Raw genomic sequence first — 21691 nt, forward strand, 5'->3', positions numbered from 1 at the left:
CGAGGGAGTTTACGATCGCCGCCATCGTGATTTGCATACGATCCGTCTACTATCGCGTCTATACTCTCTTTTCGCGTCTAGCGTTACTAAATACCGTGGAGTTCGCTTAAACTTCCTACATTCGTCGATCACTGTTTTATTATCTTTTGCTTGCCGTCGAACACTCCAGGCAGTCTGCGGTTTTTACGCTCGTCTGCATAAATTTTTTTAAGACTGTTACGTTTTTTCAGAGGTTTGAGACTGTATCTCCGATTAAAAGAAACAATTGAACTTCGAGAAAGTTTTTAAATTAATCAAATCAAATAACGACGTGTAAAAGAGTTCTTAAAAAAAAAAAGAACTTACACCTAATTAAATTTTTAATAGGTATAATTTAATTTAATTCTAAATAAATTTAATAACACGTGTCATTATGTTTTCAATGACAAAAAGCCAAACTTGAATTTTTACGATTCATCGACGAAACAGAAAGCACTCTTCGCTATAATCGAAATCTTAAAGATAAATTGTCTTCTCTGTCAAAGCCTAAAAACACAATGCATCATCCATGGTACACAGAATACTAAAGGTTGAACGCTGTAGTTGGTCATAGTTTTATTATCCCATTTCATTCCGGATATTCGGGGCACAGTGGTTTTTTATTCGCCCGAATGCACAGACTTTTTCAAGATCGTGACACGATTCAGTGGCGTTTATTTGCCGAGGAAAACCTCGTGATGTCAAACCCTCGTCTCTCTTTTTCGTTCGTTTCTCTCGTTCTCGCTTTCTTTTTTAAGTTACAACAGAACGTATAAATTCGAAGGATATGACGGTGCACAAAATCGACGACATGCAGTAGGAGGAAGCTCTCAGCGAGTGCGGTTTTGTCCAACATGCATTCGATTATGCTCGTAAAGGGGAATGCCATTATTCGCCAAACGCACAAAATTCGATTGCAAGAAGCGAAACGCTTAAAAGTGGAGAGAAATATTCCTCGCTTTTTTCCCTTAATACTGATAGCATTCTTTGTCTCTCTCTTTTTCTTTTCTTTAATTCAATAATAATTATCGTAACCAAAATTTTTATTTTTAATTTATTCTTGTCAGTAAAACAGAAAGAGAGAGAGAGAGAGAGAGAGAGAGACAGAGAGAGAGAAATGTTACATTGTAATAATTGTTTCGTGAATATTCCAAAACCAGATAAAGATTAATTGCAGCCCATTAGTGCGTGCAAGCTTCGAATGTGACCTACTTTATAAATTCCTACGGGTACCGTAATTTCTGAAACGTTTCAATGCGTTTTTATTTAATAGCACAGTGCGCATTCGAATAGACATTCTATATACGTAGTGATCGCGCGCTCTTTTCCGGATTTGCTCGAGAGGCGAACGATGCCGCAGATAGGAATCCCTAATCGCGCGCAACAAAGACGAGAAAAAGGAGCCTCGTGCATTATGCTAATGATAATCGACAAAACGAATGGTTCACCCATGTAAAAAGGCAACGATGTCATATATTAAGAAAATTCTTCCTCTTTCTTCCGCCCTTCGCATTCGCGCATATTCATTTCGAGGAGAACGGCAGCGAATTCCGCCATCCCGAGTCGTATTCAATGAGAAAACGAGTATTCAACAGACGCGATAATTTTGTTCCTAGTCGACCTGCCTCATACAACGGCGACTTGCTGACCGGCCTTTTACTCCTAGTTCCATGAGAAATACTCGAGGGAATACCAACTAATTAAAAGAACAATGGAACCTGCAAATACTATTGTCGTACGCGCGCTTCTATGTCGAATATACTTATAGAGCGTGCTTTTTATGTATGTCTCGATTTACTCCTTTTTCTTAAAACAATTGTCACCCCTGGAACGAACAAATCTCATTTCCCACACCGACATTTTAGATACCGCTTCTCCGCTATCATTAATGTAGTTTCGAGATAATTAAAGAAATATAGAACCGTTATTTCATTTTTCTCTTTTCTTTGCGGGATTATTTCAAAAAGCTTTGTTCGTGAAAACCTTGTATAATTATGATCCTTCTGTAATATGTAATCTGACATACACAATAGAAAATACATACGTTGATAAGCTTGAATTTAACCTTTTCTTGTTGTCTTGTTTAGAAATCTCGTTAAATCATCTCTTTTTATATGATTCAAGCATGTAACTTTGACTGACGATTAAATGAAAATTTACGTGAAGCTGAAAAATAAAGTTTCATCATAAACTTACATTTATGCCGCGGTCGGATTTATAAGGATTTATCAGGATTTATTCCGCAAATTTTTAATTAATAATACAAAGTTATTAACAACGTGAAAAATAATAGTCTTCTCACACACATTTACGTATCTGCGTATCTGTCGAGAACGGTGCCGAAACACCCTGTACATGAGATTTCGTGTGTTTAAACATCAAGGGCGAGAATGGATTTCTCGCGGATGGAGAAGATAGAGATTACCGGGAAGTGGATCGAAAGCGATGGGAAAGGGGAAGAAATGGAATAGCGAACAGTCGAGTGGGCGCATTACAGACACGACGCTACGATGTTTCTCGACGAGTCGCTTGCCAAGCCAGGCGACGTAGCTAAGAACGTGCACTTCGCAAGAATGTGAAACGCGCTTGCCAGGCGGATGACTTCCGTGATAATGGTCCATCTTCGAAATCTCCGAGGCAACGAAAATGCATTTTGGATCTCGCAATCCTAATCTCTCGCCGACTGTCGTAAACGCCGCGCCGTTCTTCGCGAGCGTTAAATCTCGCCGTTAAATTTCAGTTTCTGTAATGTTTCGAATTCACTGAGTGATGCGTCGCGATACACTTTACGAAGTACCGCTAAGTCGATACTCTGCGCTTTAGGAGCGATACCAGGCAAAGTTCCAGAAGTTTACGCGACTTTAAACGAATTATACGACTTTCGTTACGTCCGATTACACGCGGATTGCACGAAAACTCCGAATTGCGTATAAATGCCTCTGTGGATTATCGCCATGCCTGCGAAACGACTAAACGCATCTCGTGTAACACGTTATTACGTTCCTTTTGTAGTTAGCGTCGCGAACAGATTCCGAACAGAGTCTGTATCAATACGTATACGCGAAAATTGAATTAACGTAAACCCGAGAATAATCTCGCGCGCGATAGCTAAGATACGTGAGTTGTTATAATTAAAGGATGATTACGTTCATCCCCTCCGGTTCAACTGTCACGATTTAAAATCCCCTTCGTGGAAACGTGACCGGTGAAATAATGCGCGATTACCGCGACGCAATATTCAGTAACCTCGCTATCATTAGGTCACTAATCACTTTATTCGAATCCGTAATTAGTTCGTACTGACAATGAGTTATAGTTAACATCTTCCGTTAATCAAATGTGAAAAGTATGAGAGAAATTTGAAAGAGATAATTAAAGAAAAGAATTCAAGAAAAGGTGGAAGACTTCTTTCTTTGTCGGAATAACGTCTCAATTAAATAAACCGCGTAAAGTACATACCTAATTTTATTTTCAATTTTGTGATGTAATTCGCTTTTGAAAATCATCATGAAGCATCTTTCCTACACAACATAATTAGTCTCACTCTGCTTAATCCTCTATAGTCTCTATATCCGCAAACATAGCTAATGAATCGATTGATTACGCCGACTGTTACAACATTACACGTGTAACAATCGAGCGTAAGAATTCGGGGCCGGAATTCCGCTGGCAAAGGCGCGGAATGGTGCGCGGCACAATGGCTGCCTAATCGCCTAATTAACCGCAAGCGTATCGACGATTTATCCGAAGCGTCTGCGGCGTGCGGAGAGGGGGGATATGATTAATGTTCCAGTGGATCGAAAAAGAGAGAGAACGAGAGAGATGGTGAGAGAGAAGCTTCCCGGCTTCTCTCGCGCGCCCAGAATCGCGCAACAATCTTTCTCTTCGCGTACCCTTCTTACGTGTGGAGAAAATGCTTCGAGCGCGAGGCCATAGGTTAGAAAAAAGAGAGAGAGAGAGAGAGAGAGAGAGAGAGAGAGAGAGAGAGAGAGAGAGAAAGAGCTATCCTGCAAAATAATTTCTCGAAGGGATAGTCTGGAAATGGGTGAGTTATGTTGTCTGGAGTTTTATGTTTCCGCCGTCCGCCGCCGTCCGGGCCCATAGTTTCGAACTTCTTGGGCGGCATAAAGCGCGGAAGAAACGTGACCGGGGCTTCGTATGGAGCGCGAATAAACGACGGCATCGTGACCGACCTCGAGACGCCGTCCTGCTACCCACGTGCCATACCCGTCACCGAGAGCAAATACACGACAATGTATACCTTCTGTAACAACGAGAACAACGACGAAGATGACGACGACAAGCAGGGGAGCCCTCGACTGTAATCGAGCGTTCGTTATATTTGTTTACGGAACCAAAGCATCTCTCCCAGAAAATAGATCTCGTTCCGCGACACCGGATCGTTGCGATCGTTAGACTGCGTTCACATCGGCGAGAACTGTCGAGAGACGAAGTGGACCAGCCGAATGAAACTTTTTTCCACAGCAGAGTACAGTTGGACAATCGCTTTTGCAAAAGATAGTTATCTAAATATCTACTGAAAGGTCAATTTTTTAAGCCTCATAGGAACGACCAATAAGCAGTTTTAACGACTACAAAAAAATTGACATTTATGAATTATTTTACGAACATAAATTCAGATTTAAACCGCGAGTGTCTCAATTGCGTTTAATAAGCAAACTTTTTTATCAACTTTATCGCTTTACCGATGTGCACACGGCTTTAAAGAGCAGGAAGCAATTACGAAGTGAACCGACACGGCACCGATTAAAGCTGCGAAACTGCACGGTGCAGGATAAAATGGATGGAGTACCTGCGCGCGTAGACAATGAGTAGTTGTAATGTTTAACTCTTTGCGGCACTCGATTAATATAAAGAAATTCAACTTTCTAATTACAAGTTCTCTGATCGTGGTAACTGCGCCAATCATTTGTCTTATCGATTGCAATGATTTTCTTCGTCGTTATAATTTTAAATGATACCCAGCTAACATGCATGTTGCATAAGATATAGGGGATAATCACTTAATATAATCGTGGGACAGAGTCCTTGAAATCATTATAAAATTCATATAAAATCTCTATGTATAATCCAATAATTTATACCACGAGAAATCATTGTATAATATTAAATAAAATCGTATATTTTATCAAATTACTTCATTTGTAGTGAAAAAAATTATTTGTAGTCAAATGAAATCATATGAAATCTTGTAATCTGTGGGACAATATTTCAGTTAGTGGTTACTCCCTCGTAAGATATCTAAAATACGTCTTTTAAACATCTTTTAGATATCCTATGCAACATAAATATTATCTGGGTACATATTCTTTGCGAAAAAAAATATTTTTGACAAACGTATTAGTTATGCAACGATAACTTGTGGTGTGACAAACCATCTATTTTATATCTGAACAGTGACGAAGGATAATAGGTATTACGCCCTTGGAATAAAAATTTGGGACCATCAAAAGAATCCTTGAGGACACGAACGCTATCTCAGGTATCTTCTTAGTTATATCTCTCCAGCTTGAGCTTTCTGCGGAGCTACAAATGTCAGCGACTGGTGAGGGTGCGAGTGATATATTCATCTTGCCTCCTTTCTCCAACGAGGCAAAAATATGAATATTAGGCGTCAAAGAAGAGCAAATGTAACAGGAGGATAAAAATGAGGCCAGAGGTAGAAAAGCGTGGGAATGAACTACAGGAAAAGCAAGGGGTTGCTGGAAGGCGAGGGAGCTACCGCCACTGGATTTCATTATGCAGCCTCTTAAAGTTGGCGTAACTCCCATTGGTCGTAAATATGAGTTACGACTGTCCGAAATAGCTTAGCGTACCTTACCATATATCTACATGTGACTCTCCAGTAGGTTATAATTTATTTCACCATTCGTAGAAGAGAGTCCAATGAATAAAAATAGCCGACCACTTTGACATGTCCTTTTTATGTTTCCCTCCAGCTTCAGGGGGAAAGTTTCGGAAGCATCATTGCTATTGAGTCTGAAATCATTTCGCTGTGACGGAAGCACCATAGGGACGGAACTATAATACCTAATTTGCAAAACGGCTTATCTTGATTTCTATTGTGATCGTTAGCGACCATTAATGCTGCCTTCGAACAGCGGCGTTAATTGCGATTGAGATCGCACAGGAAGTTCCTGGCTCGAAGGCGTTTCGTGAAACTGAGGGTGCAAATAATTAATCTGTTTATGACAGAGAACAGCGTGAAGTAAGTTTGTACAATGCAGGAATAATTACTGATCACTGCTTTTATTCGGGGGCGGATCAATATGAGAACCGATAAAATTTATGTTCCGGACCTTCAACAATTAGAAAGTCTATAAAACTTTGTTTCGAAATATTTGCAATTTTTTTAAATGCATTATAAAAAAAAATTAAAAAAAGTTGACTTTAATCTTAAAAACTACCTTAAAGTCTTGTTAAATTTATTGTAGATACCTTTTTCGTAATGAATATTTGTATAATTATTTTCTTGTATGTCAATAATTCAAGAATAACAATACAAAATCAATAACTGAGAAAATCATGCGAACAGATCTGGCTTTGTCCGATTGTCGGGTTGAAGAGAACAAAATTTCCTACAACAGATAAATACGGTACTTTGCAAAGAATTATTATAAAATTTAAAAATAATTGTTAAATATTAATCTTAATATTTATCTTACAATTCGAACATATTTGCCAAAGAATATCATGTAAACGTTTAAGTTTTATCATACTATTTCTGTAAATATAAAAATTAATTGCGATTTTTCTAAATAGTAATTTTCTCTAAACATCGCAGTTAGCAAATCGGTGAATGTGGTAATTAAGACTTTTTCATTTTTATTTGATTCTATCAACTAAAAAATTTTAATTTATTATATTCTCATATATAGAATAGGAATAATATTTTATCGATGAGGCATTTTTCCCAATGTTACCTCGGCATGCGGCAGACGGTAAACTCTCGTTGCCTCATCACGGTAACGAGAAATTTACTAATCATTAGATAATGTACGAAATGTTACAATTTGAGAACTGCATTTCCGAAAGGAGGACAATATCAAAGATGCAATTTAGTTATTATTTGTACCGAAGGATGACATTACAAGTGATACTTAAAATATTTTAAAATCAACGAGCTGTCCTAGTTAACGCTTTGAGCAAAATAATTCTCGTAACTATTGATACAAATGTAACAATTATACGTGTATAATATGTTACCACTGCCATTAATTATATTGAACGACGTTCAATAAAATATCTAAATTAACAATTGGCTTATTATATACGATCGTTGTTACGTTTTTCATTAATAATAACCGTCAATAAATCAAGGATTTAAATAAATACTGTTTTATTGGATCGCGACACAAGCAATGCAATTTCTCGAAACGTTCCTTTTAAGAATTTACAACCGAAGCAAAATATATGATTGCGACCTGTATGAATAATATTTCTACGTTTACATTATAAAAGATATTTGCAAACGTGCTTTTTCATAACACGACTGATTTCCTCCATGCATCATGTACAGTTTAATGAACTAAATATAACGACAAAGCGGTTAGATTATAAAGGTTTAATGAATGTTGGCGCAGCAAAATGCCGCGAAATCAAAATTTTATTCGGTCGTTAAACATGCTCAGTTCGCGAGCATGTTATCCGTGGCACAATACGCTGAGTATACCGCGTACACATCCACGATGCATTATTTATTGCCCGACAGGGTTATAACTCTCTCCATTTAATGCGGCGAAAGACTTACCATCTATGTACGAACGTGCAACAAAGCCGGCAATCTCCGCCAAATTTTCTATACATAGAGCGGATGTAATCGCCCTTCATCATCGCTGTGATTTTCAAAAGAATTGCCTATGAAAATCCATTATCGGCTGTGCGTGCGATTAACGGTGAACAAGAAATTTTTTTCGTATTTTTTTCATATTTTTTCAGAATGCAAAAATATTAAAAAATACTATTTTATTTTTCTCCTTAATACAACACGATTATTTATTACGTAAAGTGTATACGGTGGAGAGTAGTATAAATTACATTTTTTCGTGCTATCAATTATAAAGTAAATGATGCAGTAATTATTTTTCCTGTTGCTGTTTTATTAATGGTACATCTCAAACCAATTCTGTGACTTTAAAGTTTACGTTGTTTATTTAATATTGTATTTTCATTGTAACTGAAGAAACAAAGAATTCTGGAATAGAAGGCTGTCGTAAAAATAACTGTGAAAAATTGCAGTTACAATACTATTCATCGACGCCGCTGAAATGCGCGTTTTTGCTTTTCCGAAAGCCTATGTCGATTTCCGGACGACAAAAATAACGATGGTATTGAAATTTTACGTGCAATATGCGAGAAAGAGAGAAAGCAGGAGAGGGAGAGAGAAAGAGGGAAGTGAGAAAGAGGCAGACGAAACTAGTTCGTCGAAAACGCGATATCGCATTATCGAGTAATTATAAATACGTAATGCATTTATTACTGTCGTGCCATTAGTGTCGCCGATAATTCGTGTTAAATGCCGAATTATCGTTCGCAGTGGGTACTCTATTTCTGGTATCGATCCGACAGCAATTCCTCAATTTTTTTTTTTTTTCGCGAAGCCACACGTGGGAGGTTTTTAATTAGAGGAAGAGAATGAGCACGTCCATCCATAAATCCTTAAAAAATCATGAGCACACGCTCGCTCTCGTATCATACGGCCCCGACAATGAACGCACCATACGTGGCATCGTATAAGCCATAAAGCCTCGCACGACAGGACGATTAACTTCCGTGCATATGCAATATCGTAATGTCCCATGAATCGGAATTATTGGCCGTCGGAGTTCGCATCGGACTCATTTTCCACGGCTAACACAATGCGTATTTTTGCGCGAGAAATTTCAATCGATCGATCCATTACTCTGTGATGCGCTTTGTTTATCGTGCTATCTTTTTTTCTATTCGCGTTACGATAATTATCTTATGGATTTTGTTCTTCGTTCCCATAGCCATGGGCACTTTCCATCGGCCAACCATGTTGAAAGAAAAACGGCAGGTGTCCGTTATAATGAGACTCCTGAGACAAGAGCTCAGAAAAGCGACCGCGGGATTAAAACAAACTTCGCCGGCACGAAGTCCATCTCGACCTCGCACAATGCGTTACATTGCTCCGTGTAATATACTCGCGTATATATATATATATGTATATGTATATATAGTATATATGTACGATATCATCGTCGGTCCATCCTGCGCATCGCGTACGCTGTCCTGCACACATGCCCGCGGCGTTATCTTTCCGGAATCCGCGCGACAACGTGAAACAACAACACGAGAGAAACGCCTGAAAATTTTCGCGACAACTTTTGCGAGAGGCAGTGCGCAGCTATCTCCGTTCGTTTACCTCGCGTTTCCGCAAATCCAAGACAGGTCTCTGCGAAACTGTCTACGCTTCTCTATCTATATTTCTCTCCTTCTCTCTCACTCCTCTATCCTCTCCATCATTTCGCTTCCGCGATCTGTAATGTCCCTGACTTTAATGCAACCCACGGTTTCACCAGAGTTTTGTTCATTGTCGGATAACGTTCACGTCCGACAATGATAATCGCCCAACGTCACGCGAGCTTAATACATTACGCGATGAGGGAGTATCGCGCAGCTGTGAATAGCGTACGGTAGAAACTAATTCGCGAAATAATCGTGATATGATGCACGTTGCCTTACGGTTCGTATCGTTGCGTCGCATCTCTCGGCCGAACGCAAAACGCTACTCCGCGACATTTAATATCGCTCGCATTCGGCAAAACGAATGTCGCGAGAGATTTGCATATTTACCGCGATCGATGTTAACTGCGAATTGCGTTTCGTATCGCGTGACGTGATCGCAAAGCTATTAGTTCGTTAGCCGGCCTGTGCCTGATACTGTTTTTTTATCGTATTATTATGTCAGCGAACTGGCAGTAAACTGGCAAATTTCCGCACAGTCGCTTTACGTATATATCCCCGTGCATTGATTTTTACCGTACGCCAAGCGATGAACGCGAGAGAGTAAAAAGTCCGCGATATCAAATCATATTACGAGGCAACAAGCTTTCACGTCGCTTCAAACTCGATGATCGTTAGGCGCATCGATGGGGTTGCGGAGAGGTCTCGGGACAATCCAGGGTAACTTAAGAAGATACGTTCGGGACAATAACCGTTAAAGTTCTACGTGAACTATCCTGAGAATTGCTGGCTCACCGTCTTAGCCTACAGGGTATTATCGATACTTTCTATAGGTATCTATCGACGTTAATTAACGAAAGTGACCTGCGAAGTACAAGTCGACAGATGTGGAACGTTTTCACAATTTACGGCATGGCACCATAGAATACATGCAAGGATGTAGCATGTAATGTATGGCACATATAAAAGATAAATGCGTTATTATTTTATAGATAGCAAGTGAATTTATGACTCATATATAGCTTGAGTTATAATATTTTCTTACATGTTATAGCAAAACAAAGAGTTATTTAAAAGTTTAATCATTAAACGAATAAAAAATTTTTCCTGTTTATTAAAGAGAAAATATATTTATTTTCAAATGCGTAATTTCGTATCGTAGAGATATAAAATGCGCTTAGCTGACATATTTGCCAGAGTGAATGTAAAAATTTGATATCTTCCGGTAAGAGAATTTTTAAAACGATGAGTTAAACTGAAATGTTTATGAAATATACACTTTTACTGATACCACGCAACCGCTAACCTATCTAAATAAATCTATAGCCTCTCTCTCTTTCTCTCTTTCTCACTCTCTCTCTCCTTCGCTTTTTTTTCTCATACCGTTTGCTAGAAAAATAGGGTAAATGCATTTATTCAATGAACAGTCGTTTTATACAGGAAATTAATCATTATATTGTATTTCTGTTTACTTCACTCTACAGATTTAAATAAATAAATTATAATACATATATATATATATATATATGTATTATACATCGATTTTTGCAGACTAAAAATAATGAAAATAAAAATATATAAAAATTATACGAACGTGCGATCATCGGAAAAATAGAATTTTAGTTAAACCGATTGAATATGAAGAAATTATACATCACATAACGAAACCTGTAGAGATACAAATGACCGCTCGGCGCAACGAGGGAAAGAACCAGGTTCGCTACGTTACGCTCGCTGAATACGTACATACACGTACGTGTAAAAATAACTCGGCTCTCGGAGCCGAGCACGCTGCGCGCCGATATGATTTCGCGCGAATGAAGTCGGACGATTTCAGCCATCCTATGAACTACGGCAATTGCGACTAAATTATGCCATTCGACATCCCGGAATGAAGGAGGAAGAAAAACGCGCGTTCCTCGTTCCATTCCCACGATCGCAGATGCGAGATAACTTTTCTTCGCTCGTCGTATCTTCCGCGCTGATCCCAACGACGAATGGGGTCATCCTCTAAGTTTTTCGAGTTCGACCATCGAGCTTGCACAGTTAAGAGACAAAGAAAAAGAGATAGAAAGAGAGGGGGAGAGAAAGTCTAGCGAATTTCACGGTGTTCTGCGCGAACTGGTACTCTCTTTTCACGCCCTCCTTTGAATGTATACAGCACCTTGATAATTATCGCATGCCGTTGAAATGAATGAATAATTTGAATGGACAGATAAATTAATCGTCGCATCAACAAATTTATCTCTCCACAAATAATTTTTCTCTTCTTACCGCGAGTAAGAAATCATTAATTTTACTCATTTACTCTGAAAAATATCAATGTGAATTTAACACCATGCGATGTCTATTATACATATATAATTCTCGTGTTGATGTTAATATTAATATGGTATAGATTTAACACCATGAATTTTAAATCCATGTCATAATATTTTTGATATAAACACCAGGGATTTTAAATCCACACCATGATGATATTAATATTAACATAATGAGAATTATACAGGGTGTTCAAAAAGTCCCGGACCCCTTTAAATATCTTGAAAAGTAAATATTTCTGAGAAAAATGTTTCATACAAAAGTTGTATAGTTTAAAATATAGACTGACTATATACTGTATAGACAATGCATACACTGTAAAAAGAAATGTATTTTATTCTTGTCTCTATTTTTTAAACACTTAAAAATGTTAGTTTTAAACTTTTTCAATAGACAAAACACTACGTGTTTGGATTTAAAACGCATAGTGTTCTTTAAGTGTTTAAAAAATGGAGTCAAGAATAAAACATTTTAATATCTTAAAATTAAACACTTCTTTTTTCAGTGTAGTGTTAAATCCACACCGATATTTTTTTAGAGTGTTTGAATTTTTTCATAGATTATAAAAGAATATCGCGATCAAATCGATGTTGTGTGAATACCAAAGCGTTTTTTCTTTCTCGAGTCGCTTTAATACGTCCTCCACCAATCAAACGAAAAGTGAGGAAAACATTATTAGCATTAACTGCGGAATTTCCATTGAGTATATTATTTCTATTCTAACGCGCGAGTGAAGTAGAAAGAAAAAGTCATAGAATGGGAGCCAAACGATGAGAAAAATAGAGCGTTACATATATCCAAATTGGTACATGTTCCATTATAAAATTTCGAACGGCAGTGATGGCAAATATTCCAGAGCAAATTAATACGGTTTGCGACGTGCACGTCGCGATATGTTATAAAAAAGAGAGAAAGAGAGAGAGAGAAAAGAGATAGAGTGAAAGTAGGAAGAGAAAGAGGGAGAATGTGATTGAGATTACCTGCTATATTGAAAAATCCGGATATCCGTAACTCTGTAGCGCAATGCGGAGTATCCACAAATCCGACAAATCCCAATTTCATCCGCACCATGGACGAATATTCCCGGAGTCGAAATTTCAGCTCTACCGGATTTTGTAAAACAACATTTCCGCCAAGGTTGACGCAACCGCGCTTATCATCACATCACGTGTAATATCTAATCAAGGAAATTCCGAAAAAAGATAGAGAAAATGATTACACTCGGTACTCTCATCAAAAAACATGAAAGAAATAAAACGGGAGAAGTTGAACTATTAAAAAGAATATCGTACACGTGTATTGCGTTTTATACGAACATTGCGATAAAAGCAGCTGGGTAGACTCTGATCCAGAGTTTTTCACTTTGCTTGCACTCCGTTAAATTAATTTGCGCACAAACCATGGTTAAAACGCATCAGCCATAAAACACACGCACGCACACACATCATGATTTATTTCTAAGAAAAATGTATATTATTTTAGTACACCGAGTTTTGATTTATTCAAAGAAAAATCTATGTTTTATATGAATTATTTCAAAACATAACTGAAAATAAGAGATTTGAAAATTTCACCAAAAATTTTGGGATTATTTATTTTTTTTCTTATCAATTTACTTTTATTTCAACTTCACGTTGTTCTTAATTCTGGAAAAACTAATTTCCTTTTTATCACTTGAAATTAAGAAATACGTAAATATTAGAAGAATAAATAAGTATTTAAAGACGTGATTTAATTTGTCTTCAATATTCCATTTGGTACTAGCGATTGAAACCACTACTGATGGAATTCGTCCTCTTGAAATAGAACATCTGACTCAATTCTCATTACTGCAGCTTAATGCAAACAGAATCCATGCTTCCGCATGTCGAAAGTCTTAATTGTTCATAATAATGTCGCGTAACGCATAAGATATAGCATCATGAGATCAATCATACCGCAATCATCCGCGTCGTACATTTCCAGAACGAATTCGTTGTTCTCGAGGGAAGTTCCAGCGATCTGATACGGCGAGAGCTATTATTGCACTCGCAACGGTCAGACCACAAAGGTAGTTAACACGCGCAATACAAATTGCATAATCTAAACGGAGAATTGTGTCATGAAGGAGTTGGGAAAGGGGGAGGAAGGGTCGCAGGAAACGTGACGCGGAGTGGTATAGGGCGAGGGCGAGGACGAAATCTTATCATCGATATCCACCGGGATTTCAAGTGCCAGGTAAACAGACTCGTATTTGAGATTTCCCATGCGGGGTTGACAGAGAGAGGGGGAGGGAGGAAGCACCACAAGAGGGAGAAAGAGAAAGAGGGAAAGAAAGAGAAAGGGGTCAGTTTCGAAGCCAGAGGGAAACGGAAACGGCGAAACGAGTCGAAACTAGAAGGATAGCAATAAAGGAAGACGCCGGAAGCGAAGGAGAAAAGGAAAAAAAGGAAAAGAAGGAAAAGGACAGAGGTACTTGAATGACTCGTGCGTTCCCATGGACGATTCGATACGAATAAAACCAATAGATCCCCTAAAAGATCTTCATTGGATAAACTTTTATCCGCATTATGAGTCGAGACTTCGATTCGCGCGGGACGGAGAATTAACGCATCCCTTCTTTTCATCCTTCGGCCGTCTGCTCGTGAATTACGAGCCTCTCAACTCTTTCCGTCATGCATTAAGAGTACATAATGCGGTTAGCCGGCTTTGTTTTCCCATCTCTGCATCTTCAATCTTCTCGTGCATGCATTTTTAAGCGGTGACCGAGGAAAAACGGCCGGGATATTTCAATTGCGCGCCGGGAAAGCGCGTACCTATATTTTCACGAAACTCTATATTTCACGCACGAAAATCACTGACACGTCAGTTAATTTGTCATACACACCGGCGGAACTTTATTACGGCAGATTTCTCCGGTGATTTGGAGTTTGTCAGATATTCGGCGGAATGCAAATGCGCGGGGGCGCGTTTATGCGACGAATTTTACTGCGTTGTCATGCAGAATTAGAACATTGTCACGTAGTTATACACGTAGTTATTCGCGATGATGCGAACCCCCCCCCCCTCTCCCGCCGCCGCGGTTCCCAGCTTGATGGAATGAATATATTCGTCGTAGACCAGATATTTTAGAAGAATATCTGTATATGTATACACTGGTTCTGCGTGAAATGCCAACAGCCTTGAAATATGCGGTGTGAAATAAAATTCGAGCTTGTTCGATCCGCTCGTATTTTGTTCAGTCCCAATCTCTCTGTCACGCGCTGTCCGAATCCCACAAAATTTCCTCGTGGAACGTCCGCTTCAATGGTGGCGAAAAAATTACGGCGTTAACCGCGAAAGTGTGTCGAGTTAATTTTCGGTACATTTCTCTCCCTCGGGTCTCCGTTAAATGCACTGTTTTTCCGCTCGGGGATCGTTAAAGCAACGCGAGTATAATTTAATAATTAAGCATACCGGAAACGCTTGCTCATCGTTGTGCCGAGGGTTGTGGGAAAAACCGACGGGAACGAGAAGCGAAAAAGAGAGGCGGCGATAAGATGCCTTCGCAAAGAGTTAAATACGCTCAAGCTCATTTATCGTCCACGGAACACATCGCGCTATTAGCGCGTCCTAACTGGAGAAGACTTCGCAGAACTGATCCAAATGTCCTGGTATATACTTACGTCTATTTTCTTCGTTTATTCTTTATTCGGAATAAGGTGAACGTCTTTTAGAGGGAACTTTTATTATCTCCTGTAATATGTACTCGAAGAGATTGGAATACGCTTTCCGATAATATCACTTGCGTTTGCATCTATCGCTCTGGGACTTTATTAAAGGAGAGATCGTGTCTTTTTTTAATGCTAGGACAGCGGTTCTTTTTAAGTAAATTCGGATTTCGCAATTGAGATTGCATGAAATAGGAAGATCAAATGAGACGTCACCTGCTCCAAATATTTAAGGACGTTAAATACAAATTGAGATATCCTCCAACATGAAATCAAACAGTCGTTATGAGAGACAGAAGGTTTTTCCGTGGAAAAACGTTCAGTTGAAAACGATCGATGAAGCAGATGCTCGAGCGGCGTTCGCGTGCGCTAAAGGGGTCTTTGTGTCTTTTTCTCGGATACTTATATTGACATGTATATATGTACTTTCAGGCGCGTCCATTTACAGTACGGCGCGCGATTCTCAGGAGCCGCGCCTCGAGGCGCATCCGGGTTATGGCGCAACCGAAATTCGTAACCAAGAAATACGATCCCGCGTAAGTGCACAGTCGTCCGCTCTTGTACTCGTCAGGTTATCGCGAGTCCTCTAGAAAATTTATTATCGCGCAGAGCGGCGCCGCCCCCTTACCCGCGCATTCACCCGAAGACGCTCGCAGCGAAGAGTAGCAAGCGTATCGTCGATCTGGCATTGCCCAAGAGAAGGTGCACATCTATTTCCTCGACGCTGAAGACGGTCTCGATAAGGAACTTTAGTTAAAAATAAATCTTAAACTAATATTATTAGAGATCCCAAAAGGCTCGAAAACATACAAATATTAATTTTATCATACTCGTATATTTTATTATTTTCATTTTTAGGTAAAGTTGTTTAAGAATCAAAATATAAAAAGATTATTCTTGCGGTTTTAACGTCACTCGCACTTTCGATAATGTCAGAAAATTGATAGCTAAGACTTGATCGATGATATATGTATGTGTGATAACTTAAAAGCGGTATACCGTAAACGTTAGACTTCTGGTGGAGACGATGAAATTGGCAGCTACCAAAAACATGAAGGCAACCGTGAACGATCTGCTGGTGAAGGTTCGAAAGTCACGGTACCAGCGGTATCGTGTATTCTGCAACGCGCGTCAAGAGCGAGAAGCTAGGAAAAAGTAAGGCCGATACATTTCCCACTATCATGTCACTTTTTCCCTGCGAACGACACGCGCATCTAGGCACACAATCTCTCCATATTCGTACGAGCACATTGCAATCTCCAACGGTGAACGAGAGGGATACAGGAAAAAATGGCTATTTTAATCTCCGTGGAAATTGCATGATCAAATAATCGAGTTGTCATATCAAAGTTCCTTTTTCAGTCTCTTTTTCTTCCCTTCTTTTTATTATACTTTAATTACGGGAGTGCTGTGAAATTTAATAAAATGAAACCCGGATGTAAACTACGGCAAAATAAATAATTCAACTATATATATGAACGAGAATTAATTACTTATTGAATAATTAGCTTGATTTTATAAAGGCACAACAATACCGGTGGGCAAGTAACAAAACGTAAGCTTATAAACCCTCTCCTGTATTGATCGTATTGCAACTGGATGCAAATTTTACGTTTAATTAACGAAAGGTCATCTGATATTGCATCGGAAGTGATTATTAATAGTGCACAATGAAATTCGAGAGATTATCCTGGACATTTATTGCAATGGTTACAATCATTGATCACGTTACAATCAGAAACATCAATTTAATAGTTCTCTACGATAGACCGCGATATATATAGGACATTCCACTACAATCCGCGCCACAATTACCGCCACATTTTTCATCCTTATAGATTCTTTAATTTTCCATTAGTGGCTAACGATTCTATCAAAATCATATCGGAAATATCTTTATCACGTTCAAAGAGTTTGAAATTATTTAACTGTTAGAAGAAATGTAAGAATTTTTTTTTTTTATTATTGCCAGCAGTTGATATGAATTTATGATAGTTATTATCATCTTCGTAATTGTATAACCAACATGAATTGATAAACCGCGATGCTGCTAATAACGCAAGTTTTCTTAAGCCACTAATGGAACGTTAATTAATCTCTGGTTTATTTTTTTCTCAGTAAAGCAAACCCAAAGTCTTTAAACCCAAATTTCCGCGATAAAATGCCCCGCTTTCATACCTAGGAGAAAACGAATGGCGAAACTACGCAGAGCTCTCACAAAACCAGAAGACTGGCAAAGGCACATGCGGGTCCTGGAAAGACTAGCTGCGCCCAAAGTCGCCGCAAGACCGAAAAGGAGGAAACCCGTAAGCGACGTCGTTTCCGCTCTCTCATAAATCAATATTAATCGATCTAGATAAAAATGTTCGATGCGTCGCGAATTCTGGTGACGAGGCCGCCCGTTCACTCGCTCGATCGATCGCACATTATCCGATATTTTCAGAGTAAGAAGAGGAAGTGGAGGCCGATCGATATGGAGCGAGTGTACTTCTTGGCGTTACCAATGGTTCGACATAAGCCCATGCTGAGAGATCCATTCGAGGTGTCTGAGCGTGCACTCACCTATCGTATGACCAAGCGAATAGAGAAACTTGCGACTCGAAAGAAACGTCCGGAGGTTTCATTCCGAATACCAGGCGCCGTTTCGCCGGCCGCGACGAAAGCTAGAGGTAGTAACACGCACCTCGCCACTACATTTACGACCGTTACCATTTGCTTCGCCGTTGCAATCCTTCCGCTTCGATTTCTTCGCTCGATATGCGAAGGAATCGTGGCCATCGATCCGAAGGAAGCGACGTTTTCGTTGTCGCCTATGTAGATTCTACCGCTCACCAATACTATTACACGTGCTATTGGATGTCGTAAGTAAGCTCATACGCAGGGTGTCCCAGCGGACATCTTCCCGTCGAGATTCAACGCGAGCCCTGGCTGCATTTTTCCCTGACGAGCGTTTCATGAGAAAAGTCACGTTATTTGTTAGGAATTTTTAAATATAAATTTCAACGGAAATACTTGAGCTGAAAATCGAGCGTTGAATTAAAATACCGTTGTATTTATGTCTCATTAAAATTAACTGAAGAGCAAATCTTTGCATTTATGATATGGAAAAGCGATCGTATTTTTTAAATATCAAATTAAATATTAAATATCAAAAATTGTATAAAATTCTCAATGTTTAAATTAATGTAACTGTTATTTTTTTTTTCATTTATTTTCTACTATTCGTGTCGCGCATCGATATCGTATCTCTGTGATTTTGGGACACCCTGCGTAGCAGATCCGTGATTTCGTCGGCCTTACACCTCGCTACATCACGAAAGATTACGGATTTGCTCGTCGGTGGTTACGACTGTTCAATAGCTTGTGCGGTAAATCGAGCTTTGGCAAAAATTTTTACGTATTGCAGAATAAAAATAAAACTGGCTATATATTTTTAACAATCGTAAAACAAACGTATACCTTTCGGCATCCAGCATCGATGAAAAATAAATCTCGACCGAATTACGGTTTTGGCAACGTCGACGAGTAAAAATGTTTTTTATATAGGATCGTTAATTGATTTGGAGATTCGGTAAAAATTTACGGAATTAATGGAATTTCCCGTATACGGCATACACACCGCCCGCGCCGCCGGTAATCGATCGACATCGAATACTCCACTATTAGTTTAGGGTATCACTGAATTCGTGATATAATGCAGAATTCGCGTTATCTTTCCGTTCAACCATAACTGCGAGGTAACGATTTTGTAGCATTTGATATGGACACAGGAGAGATAAACGGGACACGATCTACACATTAAGCCCGCGGCACACTAAACGTGTTTTGTTACCGATCTGCTAGCGATGCCGCACTTGCCGCACGATGCTTACCGTACTGCTCGATGCAGACTATCCTGCCTGCAGCGTTTATTCCATACCATAATGTTAGTGGCACTCTCTCCGGTATTGTAATTATTTAATGAGGACGTCGCTCGCAGTGACATCGTCGTTTGTTTTCCGATGCTATCTCTCGCTCGATAATTCTTCTTCGTCACTTACGCATTTATGTGCACAATTTTTGTTTAGGTATGTGTGCCTCTGTTATACATTCTATCACATATTTTTATATAACTTTTATTTATATCAGTATTTTATTTTATTAACTATTCACACTGGATTTTTCACGTGGAATTTTTATTTTTTTCTACATTGGATGTTTGTTACATTTTTATTATCGTCGTATATTTTCATTTGTTTTCTTTCATTTATATGTTGATCTTTCGCTGCTTTAGCTACATTCTATCCCGAGAGAAAGAACTCAAATCTCAAGATTACATAATAAATGACGTCTATCCATCTGTCTTTCGTACAATTCGGTTATTTCGGTTTTCGCTTCGTCTACGTATATCATGTCCTATCGCGCACGGTTACTCGGCCGCGTCTGATTAAACGATGTCTTCTTCCACTATCGATCGATACGGTCAACTGTACGACAGTAGATTAATTTTCCTTTGAGCCATCGTCACGGTACAGGGGCGCGGCAGAAATATAAACAAACGGAATTAAAGAATTCCAAAGTCGATTTAAATCTATATCGAAAAGTCAGCCAAAGTGCTCCCTTCCCTCTCTCTATCCCCCTCCTTCCTTCATCTCTCTTTCCTCTTAGAAGCCTCGATCACTTCACTCGCTGTCCGTCGCATCCAACTTTCTCTACAACATATTCCTGAGGAGATGCCTCCTCAAGTTTCTCTTCGGGCTGTCGTCGGGCGTAACCGACGTTCCTCGTCGCTGACGTGGAATTTAATTTCGCGCGCGAGACGTTGCTTGATACAAAACGTGCAAGTGCATCGAGCCTTTCGGCGATAATGGGAAATGCGTGCACAAACCGTCCCCGGAAAATAGCCGGCTGGTTTTAATTTTCACGTATAATTGCACGCGACGAGTCAGCCGACGCGTAACATTTTTCCATTGAAATCCGTCTGTAATAAAATACGAGATGCGGCAGCATAGTAGAACGATCGCGCGCAACTTTTACAATATATCTCACGCGCGCTCTGCGGCGTCCATGAAGTAAAAGACGTAAATCAAAATATACATTTTACCTTCACGAGAAGCGAAGGAAGATTAAAATATTAAATATTAAACAAATTTTTTAGCCTAGTTAATATTTTGAAAAAAATTTTCCACCTGCGGTCTTCTTTCCACCTCAATTTTGACAGATAACTCTAGCTAGATTTAAAAAAATACGAATCCATTGTGATGATTTGAATATGAAATTCAAATCATTTTGTTAAAATATTTTGAATCGAGATAATTTCAATGTAAATTAACGTGACATTTTCCCTTTCTCTCTCAAAGCCTTTTATATCATTAGAAATTTATTTATTTATGAACGTTTGTAATTGTAATTGACACTGGCATAAACGCACTGCGTGCGTTTAGAAATTTAATCCATATTGCTCTTGTACACGCATAGTCATGTAACAAAGCTGCTAACCAACTAATTAAACAAATATCACACACCTGTGGTTTATGTATACAAAATGGAATTCAAGCGGGATTATGGTTGCCATTAGAGTACCACAGGAAATAATTTATTTCATATTCATTCGTTTGTGGAACAGTTAGTTTTACTTGGTAGCCTTAATCCCGTTGATAAGAATAAGCCGACGGAAAACCGATGTTAATGGATAGGATTGAGACCATATAGCGTAAGGTATAACATTTAATGCCGTAGCTTCCGAGAGAGTAATCGCTTTGGCGAAACCCGCCCAACGTCCAGCGGGTAGGGAAACGGATCTCCGAGAGGATGCCTTCACCGTGTCGCCGATGGCGTTAAAGGCGAGATGCTCCAAGCGTCTCAAAAGTCTCGCCAAACCGAAGACCTATCCGAAACCCGTATTCAAGAGAATGATAACTGCACTCAAACGATGAAGCAGCCAATGGGCGTTGGAGAACTGTATAGATATACAACAAAACAACCGGCGTTAATTCTCGGTCTTATCTAGCGAATGCAGAATACGCTCATTAAAAATTCAACGTATTTGTCCTAGTATCCGTGTACGCTCGTAATTTCGCAAGTAATAGCAGAATCACATGAATTACGTAATTTTCCTGGGAAAATGTATATACTGTAACTGTGTAATAAACGGCAGCGTTTGGAAAACAGAAAGCATGACGATCATTCATAGTAGAAATCTAATAACTCGAATACCACGGTAACCCGAATACCCA

The 21691-nt window shown here is 39.1% G+C and overlaps 1 protein-coding gene across 2 annotated transcripts; it reads left to right on the plus strand.

Annotated features, from left to right (window-relative positions):
• The first annotated feature begins 3981 nt into the window (after positions 1-3981).
• Theg (Testicular haploid expressed gene) lies at positions 3982-21407 on the plus strand. 2 transcript variants are annotated; one of them, XM_018456434.1, is made up of 8 exons: positions 3982-4014; positions 15292-15419; positions 15909-16012; positions 16086-16178; positions 16488-16631; positions 17659-17782; positions 17920-18145; positions 21195-21407. In XM_018456434.1, the coding sequence occupies exons 2-8, from the start codon at positions 15306-15308 to the stop codon at positions 21389-21391; spliced, it is 1002 nt and encodes a 333-aa protein (XP_018311936.1). In that variant the 5' UTR covers positions 3982-4014; positions 15292-15305; the 3' UTR covers positions 21392-21407. The 2 variants fall into 2 exon arrangements, with proteins under 2 accessions (XP_018311936.1, XP_018311935.1); XM_018456433.1 differs by lacking the exon at positions 3982-4014 and having other exon boundaries at positions 15002-15419.
• Positions 21408-21691: the final 284 nt, after the last annotated feature.

The sequence above is a fragment of the Mycetomoellerius zeteki genome, unplaced genomic scaffold (assembly GCF_001594055.1).
Source record: "Mycetomoellerius zeteki isolate Tzet28-1 unplaced genomic scaffold, Tzet1.0 scaffold58, whole genome shotgun sequence".
Classification (NCBI taxonomy): Eukaryota; Metazoa; Arthropoda; class Insecta; order Hymenoptera; family Formicidae; genus Mycetomoellerius; species Mycetomoellerius zeteki.